Raw genomic sequence first — 25215 nt, forward strand, 5'->3', positions numbered from 1 at the left:
GACATATTGAGTATTTAGTGTACATATTGAGTGTTTCGTGGAGATATCGCGTGTTTAGTGGACATATTAAGTGTTTAGTGGACATATTACGTCTTTAGTGGACATGTTGAGTATTTAATGGATATACAGTATTACGTGTTTAGTGGACATATTGAGTGTTTAGTGGACAAATTGAGTGTTTAGTGGACATATTATGTGTTTAGTGGACATGTTGAGTGTTTAGTGGACATGTTGAGTGTTTAGTGGACATATTGAGTGTTTAGTGGACATATTGAGTTTTTAGTGGACATATTGAGTGTTTAGTGGACAAATTGAGTATTTAGTGGACATATTATGTGTTTTGTGGACATGTTGAGTGTTTAGTGGACATATGAGTGTTTAGTGGGCATACATTATTAAGTGTTTAGTGGACATATTGAGTGTTTAGTGGACATATTGAGTGTTTAGTGGGCATACAGTATTAAGTGTTTAGTGGACATATTGAGTTTTTAGTGGGCATATTGAGTGTTTAATGGACATGTTGAGTGTTTTGTGGACATTTTGAGTGTTTAGTGGACATATTTGAGTGTTTATTGGACATATTTGAGTGTTTAGTGGGCATACAGTATTAAGTGTTTAGTGGACATATTGAGTGTTTAGTGGACATATTGAGTGTTTAGTGGGCATACAGCATTAAGTGTTTAGTGGACATATTGCGTGTTTAGTGGAGATATTGAGTGTTTAGTGGACATATTGAGTGTTTAGTGGGCATACAGTATTAAGTGTTTAGTGGACATATTGAGTGTTTAGTGGACACATTGAGTGTTTAGTGGACATATTGAGTGTTTGTGGACATATTGAGTGTTTAGTGGGCATACAGCATTAAGTATTTAGTGGACATATTGAGTGTTTAGTGGACATATTGAGTGTTTAGTGGAGGGGACATATTGAGTGGTAAACTCTTACTTGGAGTCCCTTCAGAGTCTTGAAGTCATTCTCCTTGATCTCAGTGATCTTGTTGTTCTGCAGGTCCAGCAGGGTGCTGTCTGCAGGAATCTCATCTGGAACACTCTTCAGCCCTGCAGAAGAAAGAAAGGAGAGTAGAGATACTCACAGACCGAGACAAAACAGGAAGGAGAGGAGAGATACTTCTAGGCCAGTCCGTTGAAGCTTGTTTCATAGCACCCTGCCATAAGCATTTGTGTGCATGATGAGGCACGACAAGGAGTGTGTGTGTGTGTGTGTGTGTGTGTGTGTGAGAGAGATAGTGTGCACGCTTGGCCGTGTGTTTGGCATGTTGGTCCAGGTGACAGGAGACTTCCTGAGCTGTGCTGCAGCTGTGCATGCTAGCTGATGGGAAATGAAGTTCGCAGTAAAGTGTGGTCGAGAGATTATGACGTCTTCACGTGCTAGTCAGAACAAGGAAACTAGGACATTTCAGACTTTCTAACTGGTTGTAGTTATACACATGCCGCGTTCAACCAGTTAGCAAGTCAGAAATGTCAAAATGTTTAGCATGTCAACAGTGAATAACCCCAAAGAACCAACGTATGATGTGTTTCATGGTAATAGTCCAGACATGAGTGATACCAGATGCCCCATGAGTTAGCATTGAAACAATCTATGGCACACAGTGTGGAAATGGGACTCAAAATGAATTTCCATCAATTTCAAGTGTCCACATACCTGGACACTGACCTCATTGCATGCAGTTTGGGTTGGAGAGTACATTGCATTATTTGGCACTGAGACAGTAAATGTCACCTGTCTATATGACTGGTAAACCAGAACCATATGTTCTGAGGGAGAACACTGAAGGAATTATGAGATGGGTTGATGTATACACTATGTAGATGTATTGGGTAAATTATGTATTTTTGTGTAATATGATTCTGTTCTATTCTGTTCTATTCTAACTTTTCTATTATATTCTGTTCTGTTCTGTTATATTCTATTCCATTCTATTCTATTGTGTTCTATTCTATTCTATTCTGTTTTATTCTATTATTTTCTATTCTATTGTGTTCTATTCCATTCTATTCTATTATGTTGTGTTCTATTCCATTCCATTCTATTCTATTATTCCATATTCTAATCTATTCTATTCTATTGGTATTGTTTTAAATAGAGGGCGAACACAGAGAGCTACCACAAGTCATCAACACAATGTCTAAGGGTCAAGGTTCACATGGCTAGTTTCCATTCTAGAAGATGGTGGTTGTCTCTGGAATAGCCGTTTAGTTATTCAGGGCTTAAATGCTGTGTCTTTTAAACTCCACATATGCAGACACACTTTGGCTTAAAAGCTTTGAGCACGCCCCACTTACACAAACATTCTCTTCAGCTCAGATGGCTTTTCTATCAGTTTCTCCTACCCTGCCCAAGACCCACAATCCTCCACACAGCTGTCTGTAGGCTCTCACTGTGCGGCATATCACCACTGTGCTCCCTCTCTCCATCTCCCACTTAATATCTTCTCTCACTCCTCATGTCCTTCTCTCATATCCCTTCACCCTTCCATCACGTCTCTCTCTCATCTACTCGCTCCCCTTTTCCATCCATCACCTTCTCTCTCTCTCCTCTCATTACATCTCCATCTCCTCCCTCTACCTCAATCTATCTTTGTTATTCTCTCTCTCTCTCTCTCTCTCTCTCTCTCTCTCTCTCTCTCTCTCTCTCTCTCTCTCTCTCTCTCTCTCTCTCTCTCTCTCTCTCTCTCTCTCTCTCTCTCTCTGTCTCTCTCGTTGGTACGGTAAACAGTTTGGAGAGAGTATGTCTACGTGTAGGAGAGGGAGACAGGGATGAGAGGTCAGTTACTGAGAGTCAGGTGGCTGGAAAGTCTGGTTGAGATGTTTATTATCAGGGTTTTTGTCCTCTGGAAGGTTTGGAAAAGAAAGACTGAATAGCAGACAACAGACTTCTGTTATGAGCCACCTGTGTGTAATGGATGTATTTACAGTGCCTCTGGTCACACTCACTGGTCCCAAGCACAGCCGAAAGCTGCCCAGTGACACGAGCCTACCGGATGAGCTAAACTACTTATCAAATCAAATCAAATCAAATTTATTTATATAGCCCTTCGTACATCAGCTGATATCTCAAAGTGCTGTACAGAAACCCAGCCTAAAACCCCAAACAGCAAGCAATGCAGGTGTAGAAGCACTTATATGCTCGCTTTGAGGCAAATAACACTGAAACATGCATGAGAGCACCTGCTGTACCAAAAGACTGTGTGATCATGCTCTCTGCAGCCGATGTGAGTAAGATCTTTAGACAGGTCAACATTCACAAGGCCGCAGGGCCAGACGGATTACCAGGACGTGTACTGCGAGCATGCGCTGACCAACTAGCAAGTGTCTTCATTGACATTTTCAACCCCTCCCTGTCCGAGTATGTAACACCAACATGTTTTAAGCAGACCACCACCGTGCCTGTGACCAAGAACACTAAGGTAACCTGCATCCCAGAAACCCTAGACCCACTCCAATTTGCATACCGCCTCAACAGATACACAGATGATGCAGTCTCTATTGCACTCCACACGGCTCTTTCCAACTGGGACAAAAGGAACACCTATGTGAGAATGCTATTCATTGACTACAGCTCAGCATTCAACACCATAGTGCCCTCAAAGCTCATCAATAAGCTAAGGAACCTGGGACTAAACCCCTCCCTCTGCAACTGGATCCTGGACTTCCTGACGGGCCGCCCCCAGGTGGTAAGGGAGGGTAACAACACATACGCCACGCTGATCTTCAACACAGGGACCCCTCAGGGGTGCGTGCTCAGCCCCCTCCTGTACTCCCTGTTCACTCATGACTGCATGGCCAGGCACGACTCCAACACCATCATTCAATTTGCCAATGATACAACAGTGTTGTAGGCCTTATCACCGACAACAGCGAGACAGCCTATAGGGAGGAGGTCAGAGACCTGGCCATGTGGTGCCAGGACAACAACCTCTCCCTCAACGTGATCAAGACAAAGGAGATGATTGTGGACTACAGGAAAAAGAGGACCAAGCACACTCCCATTCTCATCGATGGGGCTGCAGTGAAGCAGGTTGAGAGGTTCCTTGGTGTCCACATCACCAACAAACTAACATGGTCCAAACACACCATGACAGTCGTGAAGCGGGCACGACAAAGCCTATTCCCCCTCAGGATACTGAAAAGATTTGGCATGGGTCCTCAGATCCTCAAAAGGTTCTACAGCTGCACCATCGAGAGCATCCTGACTGGTTGCATCACTGCCTGGTATGGCAACTGCTCGGCCTCCGACCGCAAGGCACCACAGAGGGTAGTGCGAACGGCCCAGTACATCACTGGGGCCAAGCTTCCTGCCATCCAAGACCACTATACCAGGCAGTGTCAGAGGAAGGCCCTAAAAATTGTCAAAGACTCCAGCCACCCTAGTCATAGACTATTCTCTCTGCTACCACATGGCAAGCGGTACTGGAGGGCCAAGTCTAGGTCCAAGAGGCTTCTAAACAGCTTCTACCCCCAAGCCATAAGACTCCTGAACATCTAGTCAAATGGCTACCCAGACTATTCACGTTGCCCCCCCTACCCTCCCGTCTCCACACCACTGCAACTCTCTGTTGTCATCTATGCATAGTCACTTTAATTAACTCTACGTACATGTACATACTACCTCAACTAACTGGTGCCCCCGCACATTGACTCTGTACCCGGCACTCCCCTGTATATTGTTATTTTACTGCTCTTCTTTAATTGCTTGTTACTTTTATCTCTTATTCTTATCCGTATTTCTTTCAACTGCACTGTCGGTTAGGTGCTCGATAGTAAGCATTTCACTGTAAGGTTGTATTCGGCACATGTGACTCATACAATTTGATTTGATTTGATTTGATTGGAATCTTCCCCAAAAATATATTAAGTGAATTAGTTTGTTCAAACTTGGGAGCATTTCCATAGCAATGTCACGGGTAAAATGGCTGGTCAGATCGTCTCAGTGCTCTGCAGATTATTCACTTAAGAAAGTCGGCTTGGCTGATACATAAGTAAGTGAGAGAAACCAGAGGTTGAGATAGTACGCTCTGTTCTTGTTGAGATACTGGCAAGGTAACATGACCTCTTGACAAGTGGCAGACTAGAAAAATAGGAGCTGAATGCCAACATAGTCCCTTTATTGTAGCAATTTCAATAAAAGCCAAATGAATGTGATATCAAGCATATGTTGGACCTGGCCTCTCGCCCTCATGCTTTCAGCACATCCAAGAATTAATTGCAACGTTTATACAATTTCCAGCCCTGCAATCCTTTATTTGGGGGGTGTACTGTAACTTTCTCTCCTTGCGAGGGGAAGGTCTGTTCAGTCATTATGGGTCTGATTGTCCCTTAGTTGAGCGTGAGTTTTCCATTATGTTGTCCATTCACAGCAGCACAGTGTAGCTACGTCTGTCAGCAACACTAGTAATGACTCAGTTCAGTTAGAGCATTGGGAAAAAGAAGGGCTTCTGTCATCCACAGCACCTGTTGACACATAGGGACCCATTAAATCAAACTCTCCTAGATAGGATAGTTCAAGGCAACTGGGAACATTATATCCCTGTCGGATGAAGGTCTTTGACGACTGTAACATCAGCCTGTTTTTAATCTAAACCCTAATGAAACCGAGCATTTTTTTATGAAGAGCCTTGTGTTCATTAAACCTAATTTCCTAACTCAGAAAGAAAGGAATCTGTTTTGATAGTACACCACCAGGGTTGGGGAGTAACGGATTACATGTAATCCATTATGTTACCAGCAAAAATATAGTAAATAGATAACAGATACTTTTGAAAAACTAGATGATTACTTTAAGGATGACTTTTTAATTCAGGATATTTGAAAAAATACATCTTTGACATTTCTCTGTTTTCTCAATGACATTTAAATGAGCTATGACAACACACCAAATGTGTTTGATGGATCGTGGGAAAAGAGCAGGAAAAGGTTTTGTAGGCTACAGCCCAACATATGTCTTCCAATGGTGTGACTGCTGTCGGCATCCAAAGATTATCCAACTTGAATAAACGCCTGGAGGTAAGGATGACAGCAGTGGTTTAGTCTACAGTGATACGGATATCACTTATTGTTGATATCTACACAGAGCATTGATGTGAATCACACTGCTGCTCTCTCATTTAGCTCTTTGCACCTTACGGATTGTGGTTGTTGTAGATGGCTGTTCACAAATCTAAATGTGTATTTGAACCCAATAATGTTTGAATTCAAGAAGTTTAAGCTGTCTATCAATCATTGTTTTTGAAACCAGTGGACAGCCAGTAAAAAATGTGTTCTTGCAACAGCTGCATAGTGTGGATCCAAGACTATGAAATAAATGTGGGTGCATTTATTGCTCAATCTAATTCATGCTGAAAAAAATGTATAAATCCATAGGCCTAATCGACACATACTCAAACTTGCACACGTTTGATATACTTAAAGGGGCAGTCTGTAGTTGCTACATCCATTTTTGGACGTATAAATTATATATACAGTATGTCCATTGATTTTTGAAGAATATAACTTATAAATGCCTCATGAGCTTAGTTCAACTGTCACACTCCATCAGAACCAAGAATATAAGCTTGTTTTACTCCAATGTTTGTAAACATTAGCCTTATACCATGGATAAAACATTTTTTAAAATATTAATCTGAGAGTGGTTATATCACTCCAGGCCCATCCCTCAGCTTTTTACCAAAACAGAGGCGGGGCGGCCATTTTGTTATTGTTTCATCTGTGGATTTGCCCTTTAAACAGCTGCATATTATCAAGATATCAAAGTGTCACCAACAAAAAGGTAAACAATAGGCCTATAGCTAATGCAGCATATGACATTCATTTTTCACACGTAAATAGCACTTTTCAGTAGTGCTCAAAGCATGCCATTCCATGAGCGCAGCTTATATTTTTCAACTCGAATCAATGAGCCCCATCAGTCCTCCATAACAACAAAATCATAAACAACAGAGTAGGGCTCGCTAATAAGTCCTTCTTTTTAGGGTCATGCTCAGGTAAAACTATTTGGCTAATCTATACTTCCATATTTCCAAGTCCTATTCTTAACGATCAAGTGGTATAACATTTATTGGAATGACTGGATTTCTGATAGACTTTGGTTTTTAATATAAAGACATAATTTAATCATATTATTATTTTTTGTAGGAGAAAGCAATGGGTTAGAAGAAGCCAACATAACCAACCCATAAAGTAACATTTAAGATCCATCTATGGCCTGTTATGTAAACTTTAACACTGATTCATCCTGCAATAGATGATGTTCAATTGGTAACATACATTTTTACATTCTTCTAATGTTTCTTAAGGGGAAAGTAATCTAAAAGTAACATAATGTAATCAGATTACGTTACTGAGTTTGGGTAATTCAAAAGTTACGTTACTGATTACAATTTTGGAGAAGTAATTAGTAATTGTAATGGATTACATTTAGAAAGTAACCTACCCAACCCTGTACACCACAATGCCTGTCGAGTAATTGCCAAAAGTATTTTTTAAATAAATGTACTGTAACTACGTCTGGTGAATGTCTAGACTACTAGCCTCTGCCCTACTTCCCGCTTCATCTCTGCACATACACATTTGATAACTGTAGCACGCACCGCCAGCTGGACACCTGCAGAAAAAAGGCCTTGTGCTAACTTCTCCTTTATCATCCAGTTTTCTAACTGTAAAAGGGGGTGACATTGGATGGAAAGCAAACCAATCCAATCCAGCCCCCTCCCCTCCCAGGCCTGTGTGTGCCAGCAGGTCTGGGGAACAGATGCAGTCTCCAGGCCAGAGGGGCCGGTGCCAGAGATGACGATCCAACTCTGGGGCTCCTGGGAGACGTTCAGCGCTAACAGGACCCAGTGAGGTAATGGAACCAGCCCTTTCCTGATCATCAGTCTCTCCATCTGTCTGTCGGAGTTGTTCTGTCTGTCTGTCTGGCTGCGTGGGTCAGTCTGTGTCTTTCTCTGTCCCTCTATCTCCTTCTCTTTCACATGTCTCTGTCTCTTTCTGTCTGTGTCTTTCTCTTCCTCCACTGGAACTCACAGATTCCTTGATTTCCCTCCTCTCTTTCTCTGTCCCTCTCCCTCCTTCTCTTTCACAGGTCTCTGTCTCTTTCTCTGTCTCTTTCTTTCTTCTCTCTCTCCTCTCTGTGTATACATCTCAGTCCATCTGTATATCTCACTCTGTCTCTTTCTGTCTTTCTGTCTGTCTGTCTCTTTCTTTCTTCTCTCTCTCCTCTCTGTGTATACATCCCAGTCCATCTGTATCTCTCACTCTGTCTTTGTCTGTCTCCAGTATTCCTCCCCTGCTCCTCCCTTTTAAAACAAGAGTAAAGCCCCAAAACCAACCAAACTCATAGAGAAGAGAAGTTATACAAGCTACATAAGCTACAGCCAAACAACTGGCTCAGTGACTTCCCTTGGCAGAGCAGTAGTCCTAGAGATGAGTCAGGCCAAAGCATAAGGGCGAATGAAGCAAATAAACAGAATAATCTAACAAACAATTAAGAGGATCAAGTAAATTATTTTAACTGTGTGGAAACAGAGCGCCAGGCTAATTCGTGGCAGAGTTTGTTTGCCTCCGGAGGGGATGGAGAAAGGAGTGATCTGACGGAGAAAAAAACACGCTTTAAAACATTGGGCTTGTTAAACCAGGGTGAGTTCGAGACTTTCCCAAGCCCCGCTAACCTTTTATATCCCTGCGTCTGCAAAAACAATTAGGAAAATTAGACAAAGGCCAAAGTCATGGCAAAACTATGTCATCGTCGCAGCATCTGAGAGCGTTTAAAGTGGTCAGGCTGGGGCGATATTCTTTTAGGCCAATTAACGAGCTGATGATGGGTAGATCAAATGCCAGACACTCTTTGAACATTTCTCTGAGGTCCCCAGATGGAGGGAACACCTCTTTGGGAACCAGGAAGATGTATCTTGTAAACTAAGGGACTGCCTCAGTTAGACGAGAGAGGGAGAGAAGAGCTGATGCAACAGGTTGTCTGTATTACACTGACAAATTGACCTCAGCTCATGAAAGCACATTGAATCACAGAAGTACATACTGTTATGATATTAAATATAATTTATTGGGAGAGTGTCTCACCTAAGTCGGAGCACTGCACCACGCGCAGGTGGCACTGGCAGCGGAAGGGACACTTGGGTCCTTCGGGCATGGTGGGGATGTCCACGCTGGGCTCGATGGGCACCTCTGGCAAGCCAGAGCCCGCCTCATCCTCCATCATGAAGTCCAGGAAGCCCGACTGGCGGAAGGGAAGTGACCAGCACGCTGTGACCAGGAGCAGGGAGAGACAGGCTGACCTCATGGTGCCTTTGTCCTGGAGCCTAGGAGGGAGGGAAAAGGTCATGGCTTAGAGGTTAGAACTACTGTAGAGGGGTGCATGGGTATTGGTGGGTGGTAAAGGATGGGGGCAGAGGTGAGAGGTTAAGGTGTTCTACTTTTAGCAATAAAGAAGCTTTTTTATTGTATTCCATTGTCCTCCAAGCGTTGCTGACTCTCCTCTCTCCTTCAGTTTGCTCATCAACTCAAGCACCTGGGTTCCAAAGCGAGGTGGCGGCTGTGATCCCTTCCCTAAGAGGTCAAGGATAGAAAGAGGCCAACCTTTCATTTAAAGTAAAGGGTTGTGAGGTGTGTGTGGGGGTGACAGGGTGAGAGGGCAAAGGTGTGAGGAGAAAGGTCAGAGGTAGGAGGCTATAGGCTAGAAGGCCAAGCACCTGGAGTTGTTTAGGTTTGTAACAGGTCAGCAGGGGGAGAATGGCCTATTTACCTAAGAAAGGTTAAAGAGGAGAAGTCAGGGCAAAGCCAAGAACATTGCGAAATGTATCAATCTGTAAAATGGGGGACCACCAAGGCTGTAACAAGTGTATGTGCACTTTCACAGAGCAGAAACAGTAAGTATGCATACATATTAACAATATATGGTAACGATTTGTGAAAAACATCTTGTCAAACCAATGACTGATATCTGTATAATTGTACAGGAAAGTAATTTGTACTTATAGTGTTTTCCTTGTTTATCTCTCTCCATTTCAAGGCCCTCTAAGATTATAGGTAACCAGCCATATGCTGTGTGAAGTCTTCCAGTCTTCTTCTCTGACCAACAAGTCATGACCGTAATGGTCATCCATTCCAGTTCATTTTTGACCCACTCAAGCCTTCTGGCCAGTCCATTCACACAAAACACACTCTGTCTAGTCAAACTGACCCTGTACTCCAAGCCCAGACAAACACAGCCTGATTACTGTACTGTACTTTCAGTTCTCTCCAACTGGTTCAGGGTCAGTGTTATTATTCAGCTCATGATGTTTGTGGTTACACACCACCCCTTCAATTACTTTGGGACCAAAGAGAGAGGCGGGTCTGCTGGACCTTTGCATGACAGACAGATTGCTGTGTGTGTGTGTGTGTGTGTCCGGTTCTTAGGGTGGCGTCAGGTCAATGGGAACAGGATCAGGCATTACGGCGGCTCTCTCTGAACATCCAGGGTAATTATAGGTCTAACCCACACTACAGCCATCACACAGACAGACAGAGCTACATTACAGCACTCAATGGGAACAGAGTTCTCCGAGAATACTGTATCACCATTGGGATCAATTTAATGAAAAAAAAAATGAAAAAATGTATGGGTTGATGGATTGAAATGGAATGGATTCCAACTGTGTGACATTTGCCTCTGCTCATCGTAATATGGGTGGACGAAGAAAACAAGGATTCAATTGGATTTTACTTGTAATGCTGTGACTTTGACTTCTATTTTCCATGGAGGACTGAGCCGTAGCCTATGGAAACATGTTATTAAGTAGCCCTGCACGAGCCTTGCCTTATTCGAGCTGGAACGACTCATAGGGCAGGAGCCATTCTCCTGTTTCTGTAACATGAGGCAGCTTGATGTACAAGTACATCCCCTGTACAGGATGCTAGTCTATCACAGGGCCTTACCTCCAATCTATCTCCTTAACGCTGAGTGTCAAGCGAGACAAATCATGTCCCGTTTTTAGTCTTTGTTATGACTCAGCCAGGGATTGAACTCACAACCTTCCAATCTCAGGGTGGACACACTAACCACAAGGACACTGAGTTGGAAACATGTGCCATGCGGAAATGTGTTGAAACTCTGAGATAAAACAGATCCAATCTTAGCTTAACAGTATGGAGGACCACACATGTTAGTCCAATCTTTTTGAACAGGGCAAATCTTGGCTCTAGGTTTAACTTATCTATAAGTCAATATGTAGGGGAATCCATAATGAATGCCCTGTTAGTTAAACCTTCATTGGTCTGAGAGCAGGAAACCAAATAGAGATAGCAGGAAGGAATGCTGTACTAATTTGCAAAAGGGTCATTCCACAAAAATAGGGTATTTTAAAAGCCTGTTATATTAAATGAAAATTCAATAAATCCGATTTCTTTATATGGATAAAGACTTGCTGAAGTGCAAAAATTCTGCATTTTGACATGTCGACCCTGTTACCCATAGATAGACAGGCTAGAAATGTTACAACATTTGATTTTGTTTTATGATTGCCACTCCCTGTTGCACACGACACACTTCCATTCCCCCTGTCACAAGGGGATTTATGGCTGATTTAAGATGAAATCACATGTTTGTCTTTTAATTTACACTTCTCAAAAGGCACTGAATTGGTGGAACGACCCGTATAGTCCTTGACCACTAAGCATTGATCCTGATCTCCTCAGTGTTTTGACGTTAGCCACTGCTGGAGGTACATGCAGGCAGTCACACACACGTACACACGCACACACAGAGGAATTCATATTAAAAGCAGCCTCCTGTGTATCCTCCCATTTCTAGGTGATAATAAACATTCCTGAGGCGTATTAAAACAAAGCAGAGCAGGAGGGAAGAGATACCAATCTCCTTGAAGAGGGAGATCTGTCAGTCATGTTTTTATTAAACACTATAAGACCGCTAATGAACTCCTATACTGGCACATCAGCAACAACTATATAATACTACCTGCTGATTGGTTGGTAATATGCTAACCCAACAACGCCACATCCAATGTGGTGCTAGTAATGATCAAAACTGGAATACATGTCTAGGTTAGCTTATTTCATGTGTACAGGCAAAATACGATAAGGATTTGACACAATTGTGAGAAAAATGTGAATAAGGAAACGTTGGAATCTTGCAAACCATGCAAACCATGCCAACCATGCAAACCATGCCAACCATGCCAACCATGCAAACCATGCCAACCATGCAAACCATGCCAACCATGCAAACCATGCCAACCATGCCAACCATGCAAACCATGCAAACCATGCCAACCATGCAAACCATGCCAACCATGCCAACCATGCCAACCATGCAAACCATGCCAACCATGCAAACCATGCAAACCATGCCAACCATGCCAACCATGCAAACCATGCAAACCATGCAAACCATGCCAACCATGCAAACCATGCAAACCATGCAAACCATGCAAACCATGCCAACCATGCAAACCATGAAAACCATGCAAACCATGCCAACCATGCAAACCATGCAAACCATGCAAACCATGCCAACCATGCAAACCATGCAAACCATGCAAACCATGCAAACCATGCAAACCATGCCAATCTAGATCTTGATTCCAGTCCATTTAATAGTAAGGTGCAGTAGCCTAACTGCAGTGAATGCATTTCCTTTCTCTAACTAATCTGTATTCTAGAGAGGCTGAGCGATGCCACGAGACCCAACAATGCAGAAGGGAGTTCGTCACAGTTTGGTTGAACCTGTGCAGGCAGACACATCCCATTAGACGTCCCACTGAGCCCCAGGCATTGGCTCTTTCATCAGTAGTTTCCTGAAAGATATCCAGGAGAGAGGAAGGGAGAGGAGAGAGGGTGGAGGTACAGCTTCACAAGCATAAAGAACTGATCTGGCGAGGCCCCCATGGTGCATCTGGAGCATCCATTGGTTAGCTCACAGACGGCCCTAAAAAAACATGCTTCAAAGTGCAAGTCTGTGTGTGAACCTAGAGGGCTTTGTCCACGGCACGCCACGACACGACAGACACAATCCTCTGCTAAACCATTTTAAAAAACCTGCCCCCATCAGCCCTTTGGCTGGTCCTCAATCTCCCAACTGTTTGGCAATGTCTATTGGGCCAGCAAGGCCTTCTCTCTCTCTCTCTCTCTCTCTCTCTCTCTCTCTCTCTCTCTCTAATTGATGTTTTGTTTATGTGGATCTTTTGAATGAGTTCTCAGTGTACTTCTAATGACTAATTCCAAAGGGCTTTACACTGTTTGTTGACAGCTGTATATGAAAGGCTTTGAGAGGGCTGAGGTGCACAATGCAAAGTGTGTGAGTGAAGGCCTTACATGGGTTCAGTCAGTGTCTAGGTATCTAGACCACACAGCGTTGTAGTTGACCCTGCTCTAGGGTAACGTCTCCGGGAAGCAGTTGTCAGGGATCTAAGGACCATTGGATATATAGCTACCCGAACCGTCTGCGTTGACCCTTTTTGCAGCTACTTTTTTGTCTCTGCTACGGTTCATTATCTGTCACTTTATTCCTAGTTGTATGTACATATCTACGTCAATTACCTCGTATCCCTGCACATCCACTTGGTAATGGTACCTCGTACCCCTGCACATCCACTTGGTAATGGTACCTCGTGTATGTAGTTATCCTTACTCATTGTGTATTTATTATTACCTTTATTAATACATTTGATTACTTTTCTATAATTTCTCTATTTTCTTTCCCTCTGCATTGTTGGGAAGGGCCCGCATGTAAGCATTTCACTGTTAGTCTACACCTGTTGTTTACGAAGCATGTGATTAATCAAATTTGATTTGATTTGATATGATCGTGGTTATTTTACTAGTGTATACAGCAGAGTAAAACATGTATTTGACATCGATACAAATTATTGTTCTGGATATTGTTTGATGGCTTAGGGAACTTGAATGGGCAGAATAGTGTGGCACTTTACAGTGTGGTTTACAACTCAAGTTGAGTTAGTCTCATTGATGTTCTGGGCAATGCCCACCAATATGCTTTTGCACATTGGCATGTTTGTTATACTCTCTCACCATTCGTGCCGTTCCGCTGATGCCCCCCCAAATCACGTCAGAGCCATCTCTTTGTCTGCCTGTTACAGTAGCAAAGGCAACAGGGCCAGATACTGTTCATATGCACTCAAGTGGACCTAACCTAGCAATTATTTGTCTTTCAATGAGGTGACAATTAGTGTACGTTAGTCAACTTGTGTCATCTGGTCAACATCACCGTGATTACTAGAACCAGATTGATTAGAGATATTGACAACAAACACGTAAATAGCGACACAATGACGTCTGACGGGGTCCGTATTTGGATCATACAGGAGGAGGGCTGTAACTAGCTGTAGTGCTAGCTGTGAGCGATGTCTTTAATGTTGCGGATGCGTAATGTGAGATGTTATTTAGTTCCCGGATCAGTAGGGAACACGGTGCAATGAGGGTCTAGAGAGTTTTAACAGTTCTGAGATCAGTGGTTATTTTCCAGCCTTCAAAGTTTGTGTCCTCGATAAAATGTGTAAAAGGAGGTGTGTCTTCATACTGTGTGTGTGTGTATGTGTCTTCATACTATGTGTTTGTGTGTGTGTGTGTGTGTGTGTGTGTATATGTCCTCATTCTGTGTGTGTGTGTGAGTATGTGTGTCTTCATACTATGTGTGTGTGTGTGTGTGTGTGTGTGTGTGTGTATGTGTGCGTCTGACTGCCTGTGTTCAATAATCAGTCAAAAGACACCCTCTCCCTTTCATCCTCCTCCTCCTCCTCCTCCTCCTCTCATTCTCTGTAAGGCCTGAGGGCTGTGTTTTGTCAGAGCAAGTCTGATCTTTCTCTCTGAGCGGAGGGGTGGGGGTTGACACTTCCTTTCGTTGCAGCAGCCTTGTCAACCCCCCCTCCCTCTCATCCCTCTCTCCTTGCCTCCCTCGCCACTTTCTGTAAAAATCTGGACACACTTCTGACAAGTCTCAGGCAGGAAGCAGATTACAGTAGAGACACTATGTAACATATCAGTCTCATTATTCCCTCCTCATCTCTCTCTCTCTCCTCTCGGACACCATTCAGCTGTATTCCATCCATGCCACATGTACAGTATGTAGGTCATCAACCCATACTCATACCTTTCCAAACTTGTGCAGCATTTGCGAGAGGATGACAGAGACGGTATTTTGGAATTTGGGTTGTTGTGTTTACAGTAACGAATCCATGGGGCCTGTCAGTAACGAATCCATGGGGCCTGTCAGTAACGAATCCATGGGATGTGTTTACAAGGCTACAAGATGTCTGAAACATGTGTGCCCCCTTTAAACCCATCAACAACTCAACTCCTCCCCAACCAGACACAGATACCCAGACAGTTCTAACCATTTCCAGTCCTCAAGACCCAGTTTGTCTGTCTGCGTGATTCGTCTGCCTCCATATTGAAATCCTACTAACAGGTCTCCATTTGTCATTATTTTTTCCCTAAAGACATTTCCAAAGACATCTGAGTTCAACAGAGTTTATCTATATGGGGAGAAAACCAGAGATCCATCCATGTCAAGTGATGGGTAGATTGGGCACACAGATAATATACCAGCGCTTTGTCAACAGGAAATGCCTGCACCACTAACCCCTTCAGTGGTCACAATAGTTCCCTAACAGAGTGAAACTCTCGCTGGATCCGTTGCAAGACCAACGTCTGCGAGCTTTGCATTTCTTTGGGAGAACTCCAAAGATATTCAGAATTTGGGTCATAAAAACACATATATCGTTGACAGACCGCAGAAAGCCCTGAAGCATCTGTGCTGTTTTGGACCATTGTAGGAGAAAGCCAGTGAATGGTTACAACGCCTTTGAACCTTTAATTGTGAAGTATTGTATGGCTGACATTTATATATCCATGCTTGTATTATCTACAGCCTGTATTATCTACTGTATTATCTACAGCCTGTATTATCTACTGTATTATCTACAGCCTGTATTATCTACTGTATTATCTACAGCCTGTATTATCTACAGCCTGTATTATCTACTGTATTATCTACAGCCTGTATTATCTACTGTATTATCTACAGCCTGTATTATCTACTGTATTATCTACAGCCTGTATTATCTACAGCCTGTATTATCTACAGCCTGTATTATCTACAGCCTGTATTATCTACAGCCTGTATTATCTACAGCCTGTATTATCTACAGCCTGTATTATCTACTGCATTATCTACAGCCTGTATTATCTACAGCTTGTATTATCTACAGCCTGTATTATCTACAGCCTGTATTATCTACAGCCTGTATTATCTACTGTATTATCTACAGCCTGTATTATCTAGCCTGTATTATCTACAGCCTGTATTATCTACAGCCTGTATTATCTACAGCCTGTATTATCTACAGCCTGTATTATCTACAGCTTGTATTATCTACAGCCTGTATTATCTACAGCCTGTATTATCTACAGCCTGTATTATCTACAGCCTGTATTATCTACAGCATGTATTATCTACAGCCTGTATTATCTACAGCCTGTATTATCTACAGCTTGTATTATCTACAGCCTGTATTATCTACTGTATTATCTACAGCCTGTATTATCTACAGCCTGTATTATCTACAGCTTGTATTATCTACAGCCTGTATTATCTACTGTATTATCTACAGCCTGTATTATCTATAGCTTGTATTATCTACAGCCTGTATTATCTACTGTATTATCTACAGCATGTATTATCTATAGCCTGTATTATCTACAGCCTGTATTATCTACTGTATTATCTACAGCCTGTATTATCTATAGCCTGTATTATCTACAGCCTGTATTATCTACTGTATTATCTACAGCCTGTATTATCTACAGCCTGTATTATCTACAGCCTGTATTATCTACAGCCTGTATTATCTATTAGCTACTGTATTATCTACAGCCTGTATTATCTACAGCTGTATTATCTACAGCCTGTATTATCTACAGCCTGTATTATCTACAGCCTGTATTATCTACTGTATTATCTACAGCCTGTATTATCTACAGCCTGTATTATCTACAGCCTGTATTATCTACAGCCTGTATTATCTACTGTAGCCTGTATTATCTACAGCCTGTATTATCTACAGCCTGTATTATCTACAGCCTGTATTATCTACAGCCTGTATTATCTACAGCCTGTATTATCTACAGCCTGTATTATCTACAGCCTGTATTATCTACTGTATTATCTACAGCCTGTATTATCTACAGCCTGTATTATCTACAGCCTGTATTATCTACAGCCTGTATTATCTACAGCCTGTATTATCTACAGCCTGTATTATCTACAGCCTGTATTATCTACAGCCTGTATCTACAGCTGTATTATCTACAGCCTGTATTATCTACAGCCTGTATTATCTACAGCCTGTATTATCTACAGCCTGTATTATCTACTGTATTATCTACAGCCTGTATTATCTACAGCTTATCTACAGCCTGTATTATCTACAGCCTGTATTATCTACTGTATTATCTACAGCCTGTATTATCTACAGCCTGTATTATCTACAGCCTGTATTATCTACAGCCTGTATTATCTACTGTATTATCTACAGCCTGTATTATCTATCCTGTATTATCTACAGCCTGTATTATCTACAGCCTGTATTATCTATCTACAGCCTGTATTATCTACAGCCTGTATTATCTACAGCCTGTATTATCTACAGCCTGTATTATCTACTGTATTATCTACAGCCTGTATTATCTATAGCCTGTATTATCTACAGCCTGTATTATCTACAGCCTGTATTATCTACTGTATTATCTACAGCCTGTATTATCTATAGCCTGTATTATCTACAGCCTGTATTATCTACAGCCTGTATTATCTACTGTATTATCTACAGCCTGTATTATCTACAGCCTGTATTATCTACAGCCTGTATTATCTACAGCCTGTATTATCTACTGTAGCCTGTATTATCTACAGCCTGTATTATCTACAGCCTGTATTATCTATAGCCTGTATTATCTACTATTATCTACAGCCTGTATTATCTACCTGTATTATCTACAGCCTGTATTATCTACAGCCTGTATTATCTACAGCCTGTATTATCTACAGCCTGTATTATCTACAGCCTGTATTATCTACAGCCTGTATTATCTAGCCTGTATTATCTACATTTATCTCTGTATTATCTACAGCCTGTGTATTATCTACAGCTACAGCTGTATTATCTACAGCCTGTATTATCTACAGCCTGTATTATCTACAGCCTGTATTATCTACAGCCTGTATTATCTACAGCCTGTATTATCTATGTATTATCTACAGCCTGTATTATCTACAGCCTGTATTATCTACAGCCTGTATTATCTACAGCCTGTATTATCTACAGCCTGTATTATCTACAGCCTGTATTATCTACTGTATTATCTACAGCCTGTATTATCTACAGCCTGTATTATCTACAGCCTCTACAGCCTATTATCTACAGCCTGTATTGTATTATCTACAGCCTGTATTATCTACAGCCTGTATTATCTACAGCCTGTATTATCTACAGCCTGTATTATCTATGTATTATCTACAGCCTTATCTATCTACTGTATTATCTACAGCCTGTATTATCTATAGCCTGTATTATCTACAGCCTGTATTATCTACAGCCTGTATTATCTACAGCCTGTATTATCTACAGCCTGTATTATCTATCTACAGCCTGTATTATCTACAGCCTGTATTATCTACAGCCTGTATTATCTATAGCCTCTACAGCCTGTATTATCTACAGCCTGTATTATCTACAGCCTGTATTATCTACATTATCTACAGCCTGTATTATCTATCTACAGCCTGTATTATCTACAGCCTGTATTATCTACAGCCTGTATTATCTACTGTATTATCTACAGCTGTATTATCTACAGCCTGTATTATCTACAGCCTGTATTATCTACAGCCTGTATTATCTACAGCCTGTATTATCTACAGCCTGTATTATCTGCCTGTATTATCTACAGCCTGTATTATCTATTATCTGCAGCCTGTATTATCTATTATCTACAGCCTGTATTATCTACAGCCTGTATTATCTACAGCCTGTATTATCTACAGCCTGTATTATCTACAGCCTGTATTATCTACAGCCTGTATTATCTATCTATTATCTACAGCTTGTATTATCTACAGCCTGTATTATCTACAGCCTGTATTATCTATTATCTACAGCCTGTATTATCTACAGCTTGTATTATCTACAGCCTGTATTATCTACTGTATTATCTACAGCCTGTATTATCTATAGCCTGTATTATCTACTGTATTATCTACAGCCTGTATTATCTACTGTATTATCTACAGCCTGTATTATCTATAGCCTGTATTATCTACAGCCTGTATTATCTACAGCCTGTATTATCTACTGTATTATCTGTATTATCTAGCCTGTATTATCTACAGCTTGTATTATCTACAGCCTGTATTATCTACAGCCTGTATTATCTACAGCCTGTATTATCTACAGCCTGTATTATCTACAGCCTGTATTATCTATAGCCTGTATTATCTACAGCCTGCCTGTATTATCTATAGCCTGTATTATCTACAGCCTGTATTATCTATAGCCTGTATTATCTACAGCCTGTATTTTCTACTGTCTACAGCCTGTATTATCTATAGCCTGTATTATCTACTGCCTGTATTATCTATAGCCTGTATTATCTATAGCCTGTATTATCTACAGCCTGTATTATCTACAGCCTGTATTATCTATAGCCTGTATTATCTACAGCCTGTATTATCTACTGTATTATCTACAGCCTGTATTATCTATAGCTTGTATTATCTATAGCCTGTATTATCTACAGCTTGTATTATCTACAGCCTGTATTATCTACTGTATTATCTACAGCCTGTATTATCTATAGCCTGTATTATCTACAGCCTGTATTATCTACTGTATTATCTACAGCCTGTATTATCTATAGCATGTATTATCTACAGCCTGTATTATCTATAGCCTGTATTATCTACAGCCTGTATTATCTACAGCCTGTATTATCTGCAGCCTGTATTATCTACAGCCTGTATTATCTACAGCTTGTATTATCTACAGCCTGTATTATCTACTGTATTATCTACTGCCTGTATTATCTACAGCTTGTATTATCTACAGCCTGTATTATCTACAGCCTGTATTATCTATAGCCTGTATTATCTACTGTATTATCTACAGCCTGTATTATCTACAGCTTGTATTATCTACAGCCTGTATTATCTACTGTATTATCTACAGCCTGTATTATCTATAGCCTGTATTATCTACTGTATTATCTACAGCCTGTATTATCTACTGTATCATCTACAGCCTGTATTATCTATAGCCTGTATTATCTACAGCTTGTATTATCTACAGCCTGTATTATCTACTGTATTATCTACAGCCTGTATTATCTACAGCCTGTATTATCTACAGCTTGTATTATCTACAGCCTGTATTATCTACTGTATTATCTACAGCCTGTATTATCTACAGCCTGTATTATCTACAGCCTGTATTATCTATAGCCTGTATTATCTACAGCCTGTATTTTCTACTGTATTATCTACAGCCTGTATTATCTATAGCCTGTATTATCTACTGCCTGTATTATCTATAGCCTGTATTATCTATAGCCTGTATTATCTACAGCCTGTATTATCTACAGCCTGTATTATCTATAGCCTGTATTATCTACAGCCTGTATTATCTACTGTATTATCTACAGCCTGTATTATCTATAGCTTGTATTATCTATAGCCTGTATTATCTACAGCTTGTATTATCTACAGCCTGTATTATCTACTGTATTATCTACAGCCTGTATTATCTACAGCCTGTATTATCTACAGCCTGTATTATCTACAGCCTGTATTATCTACTGTATTATCTACAGCCTGTATTATCTATAGCCTGTATTATCTACAGCCTGTATTATCTACAGCCTGTATTATCTGCAGCCTGTATTATCTACAGCTTGTATTATCTACAGCCTGTATTATCTACTGTATTATCTACAGCCTGTATTATCTACAGCTTGTATTATCTACAGCCTGTATTATCTACAGCCTGTATTATCTACTGTATTATCTACAGCCTGTATTATCTACAGCTTGTATTATCTACAGCCTGTATTATCTACAGCCTGTATTATCTACTGTATTATCTACAGCCTGTATTATCTACAGCCTGTATTATCTACAGCCTGTATTATCTACAGCCGGTATTATCTACAGCCGGTATTATCTACTGTATTATCTACAGCCTGTATTATCTATAGCCTGTATTATCTACAGCCTGTATTATCTACAGCCTGTATTATCTACTGTATTATCTACAGCCTGTATTATCTATAGCCTGTATTATCTACTGTGTTATCTACAGCCTGTATTATCTACAGCCTGTATTATCTACTGTATTATCTACAGCCTGTATTATCTATAGCCTGTATTATCTACTTCCTGTATTATCTACTGTATTATCTACAGCCTGTATTATCTATAGCATGTATTATCTACAGCCTGTATTATCTATAGCCTGTATTATCTACAGCTTGTATTATCTACAGCCTGCATTATCTACTGTATTATCTACAGCCTGTATTATCTACAGCTTGTATTATCTACAGCCTGTATTATCTACAGCCTGTATTATCTACTGTATTATCTACAGCCTGTATTATCTACAGCTTGTATTATCTACAGCCTGTAGCCTGTATTATCTACTGTATTATCTACAGCCTGTATTATCTACTGTATTATCTACAGCCTGTATTATCTACAGCCTGTATTATCTACAGCCTGTATTATCTACAGCCGGTATTATCTACAGCCTGTATTATCTATGTATTATCTACAGCCTGTATTATCTATAGCAGCCTGTATTATCTACAGCCTGTATTATCTACTGTATTATCAGCCTGTATTATCTATAGCCTGTATTATCTACAGCCTGTATTATCTACAGCCTGTATTATCTATCTACAGCCTGTATTATCTACAGCTTGTATTATCTACAGCCTGTATTATCTACTGTATTATCTACAGCCTGTATTATCTACAGCCTGTATTATCTACAGCTTGTATTATCTACAGCCTGTATTATCTACTGTATTATCTACAGCCTGTATTATCTATAGCCTGTATTATCTACAGCTTGTATTATCTACAGCCTGTATTATTATCTATCTACTGTATTATCTACAGCCTGTATTATCTATAGCCTGTATTATCTACAGCCTGTATTATCTACAGCCTGTATTATCTACAGCCTGTATTATCTACAGCCTGTATTATCTACAGCCTGTATTATCTACAGCCTGTATTATCTACAGCCTGTATTATCTACAGCCTGTATTATCTACAGCCTGTATTATCTACTGTATTATCTACAGCCTGTATTATCTACAGCTTGTATTATCTACAGCCTGTATTATCTACAGCCTGTATTATCTACAGCCTGTATTATCTACTGTATTATCTACAGCCTGTATTATCTACAGCTTGTATTATCTACAGCCTGTATTATCTACAGCCTGTATTATCTACTGTATTATCTACAGCCTGTATTATCTACAGCCTGTATTATCTACAGCCTGTATTATCTACAGCCGGTATTATCTACAGCCGGTATTATCTACTGTATTATCTACAGCCTGTATTATCTATAGCCTGTATTATCTACAGCCTGTATTATCTACAGCCTGTATTATCTACTGTATTATCTACAGCCTGTATTATCTATAGCCTGTATTATCTACTGTCTACAGCCTGTATTATCTACAGCCTGTATTATCTACTGTATTATCTACAGCCTGTATTATCTATAGCCTGTATTATCTACAGCCTGTATTATCTACTGTATTATCTACAGCCTGTATTATCTATAGCATGTATTATCTACAGCCTGTATTATCTATAGCCTGTATTATCTACAGCCTGTATTATCTACAGCCTGTATTATCTGCAGCCTGTATTATCTACAGCCTGTATTATCTACAGCCTGTATTATCTGCAGCTTGTATTATCTACAGCCTGCATTATCTACTGTATTATCTACAGCCTGTATTATCTACAGCTTGTATTATCTACAGCCTGTATTATCTACAGCCTGTATTATCTACTGTATTATCTACAGCCTGTATTATCTACAGCTTGTATTATCTACAGCCTGTATTATCTACAGCCTGTATTATCTACTGTATTATCTACAGCCTGTATTATCTACAGCCTGTATTATCTACAGCCTGTATTATCTACAGCCGGTATTATCTACAGCCTATTATCTACTGTATTATCTACAGCCTGTATTATCTATAGCCTGTATTATCTACAGCCTGTATTATCTACTGTATTATCTACAGCCTGTATTATCTATAGCCTGTATTATCTACTGTGTTATCTACAGCCTGTATTATCTACAGCCTGTATTATCCACTGTATTATCTACAGCCTGTATTATCTACAGCTTGTATTATCTACAGCCTGTATTATCTACTGTATTATCTACAGCCTGTATTATCTACAGCCTGTATTATCTACAGCTTGTTTTATCTACAGCCTGTATTATCTACTGTATTATCTACAGCCTGTATTGTCTATAGCCTGTATTATCTACAGCTTGTATTATCTACAGCCTGTATTATCTACTGTATTATCTACAGCCTGTATTATCTACTGTATTATCTACAGCCTGTATTATCTATAGCCTGTATTATCTACAGCCTGTATTATCTATAGCCTGTATTATCTACAGCCTGTATTATCTACAGCCTGTATTATCTGCAGCCTGTATTATCTACAGCCTGTATTATCTACAGCCTGTATTATCTACAGCCTGTATTATCTACAGCCTGTATTATCTACTGTATTATCTACAGCCTGTATTATCTACAGCCTGTATTATCTACAGCCTGTATTATCTACAGCTTGTATTATCTACAGCCTGTATTACCTACTGTATTATCTACAGCCTGTATTATCTATAGCCTGTACTATCTACAGCCTGTATTATCTACAGCTTGTATTATCTATAGCTTGTATTATCTTCAGCCTGTATTATCTATAGCCTGTATTATCTATAGCCTGTATTATCTACTTTATTATATACAGCCTGTATTATCTATAGCCTGTATTATCTACTGTATTATCTACAGCCTGTATTATCTATAGCCTGTATTATCTACAGCCTGTATTATCTATAGCCTGTATTATCTACTGTATTATCTACGGCCTGTATTATCTATAGCCTGTAGTATCTACTGTATTATCTACAGCCTGTATTATCTATAGCCTGTATTATCTACAGCCTGTATTATCTATAGCCTGTATTTTCTACTGTATTATCTACAGCCTGTATTATCTACAGCCTGTATTATCTATAGCCTGTATTATCTACAGCTTGTATTATCTACTGTATCTACAGCCTGTATTATCTACAGCCTGTATTATCTACAGCCTACTTTATTATCTACAGCCTGTATTATCTACAGCCTGTATTATCTATAGCCTGTATTATCTACAGCCTGTATTAACTACAGCCTGTTATCTACAGCTTGTATTATCTACAGCCTGTATTATCTACAGCTTGTATTATCTACAGCCTGTATTATCTACAGCCTGTATTATCTACAGCTTGTATTATCTACAGCCTGTATTATCTACAGCCTATATTATCTACAGCCTGTATTATCTATAGCCTATATTATCTACAGCCTGTATTATCTACAGCCTGTCTTATCTATAGCCTGTATTATCTACTGTATTATCTACAGCCTGTATTATCTACAGCCTGTATTATCTACAGCCTGTATTATCTACAGCCTGTATTATCTATAGCCTGTATTATCTATTGTATTATCTACAGCCTGTATTATCTATAGCCTGTTTTATCTACTGTATTATCTACAGCCTGTATTATCTATAGCCTGTATTATCTACAGCCTGTATTATCTATAGCCTGTATTATCAACTGTATTATCTACAGCCTGTATTATCTACAGCCTGTATTATCTACAGCCTGTATTATCTATAGCCTGTATTATCTACTGTATTATCTACAGCCTGTATTATCTATAGCCTGTATTATCTACAGCCTGTATTATCTACAGCCTGTATTATCTACTGTATTATCTACAGCCTGTATTATCTACAGCCTGTATTATATATAGCCTGTATTATCTACTGTATTATCTACAG

The 25215-nt window shown here is 40.1% G+C and overlaps 1 protein-coding gene across 1 annotated transcript in view; it reads right to left on the reverse strand.

Moving 5' to 3' along the window:
- The window catches only part of dcn (decorin), a 39191-nt gene that overhangs the window by 8434 nt on the left and 5542 nt on the right, over window positions 1–25215 (reverse strand). Inside the window, exons 2-3 of the mRNA XM_042300471.1 lie at window positions 9096–9334; window positions 946–1058 (exon numbers count right to left, since the gene is read on the reverse strand). Of these exons, the coding sequence (XP_042156405.1) occupies window positions 946–1058; window positions 9096–9315 (333 nt within the window). The 5' untranslated portion in view covers window positions 9316–9334. The remainder of the gene's footprint in view (window positions 1–945; window positions 1059–9095; window positions 9335–25215) is intronic.

Source organism: Oncorhynchus tshawytscha, linkage group LG17 (genome assembly GCF_018296145.1).
Source record: "Oncorhynchus tshawytscha isolate Ot180627B linkage group LG17, Otsh_v2.0, whole genome shotgun sequence".
NCBI classification, from domain to species: Eukaryota; Metazoa; Chordata; class Actinopteri; order Salmoniformes; family Salmonidae; genus Oncorhynchus; species Oncorhynchus tshawytscha.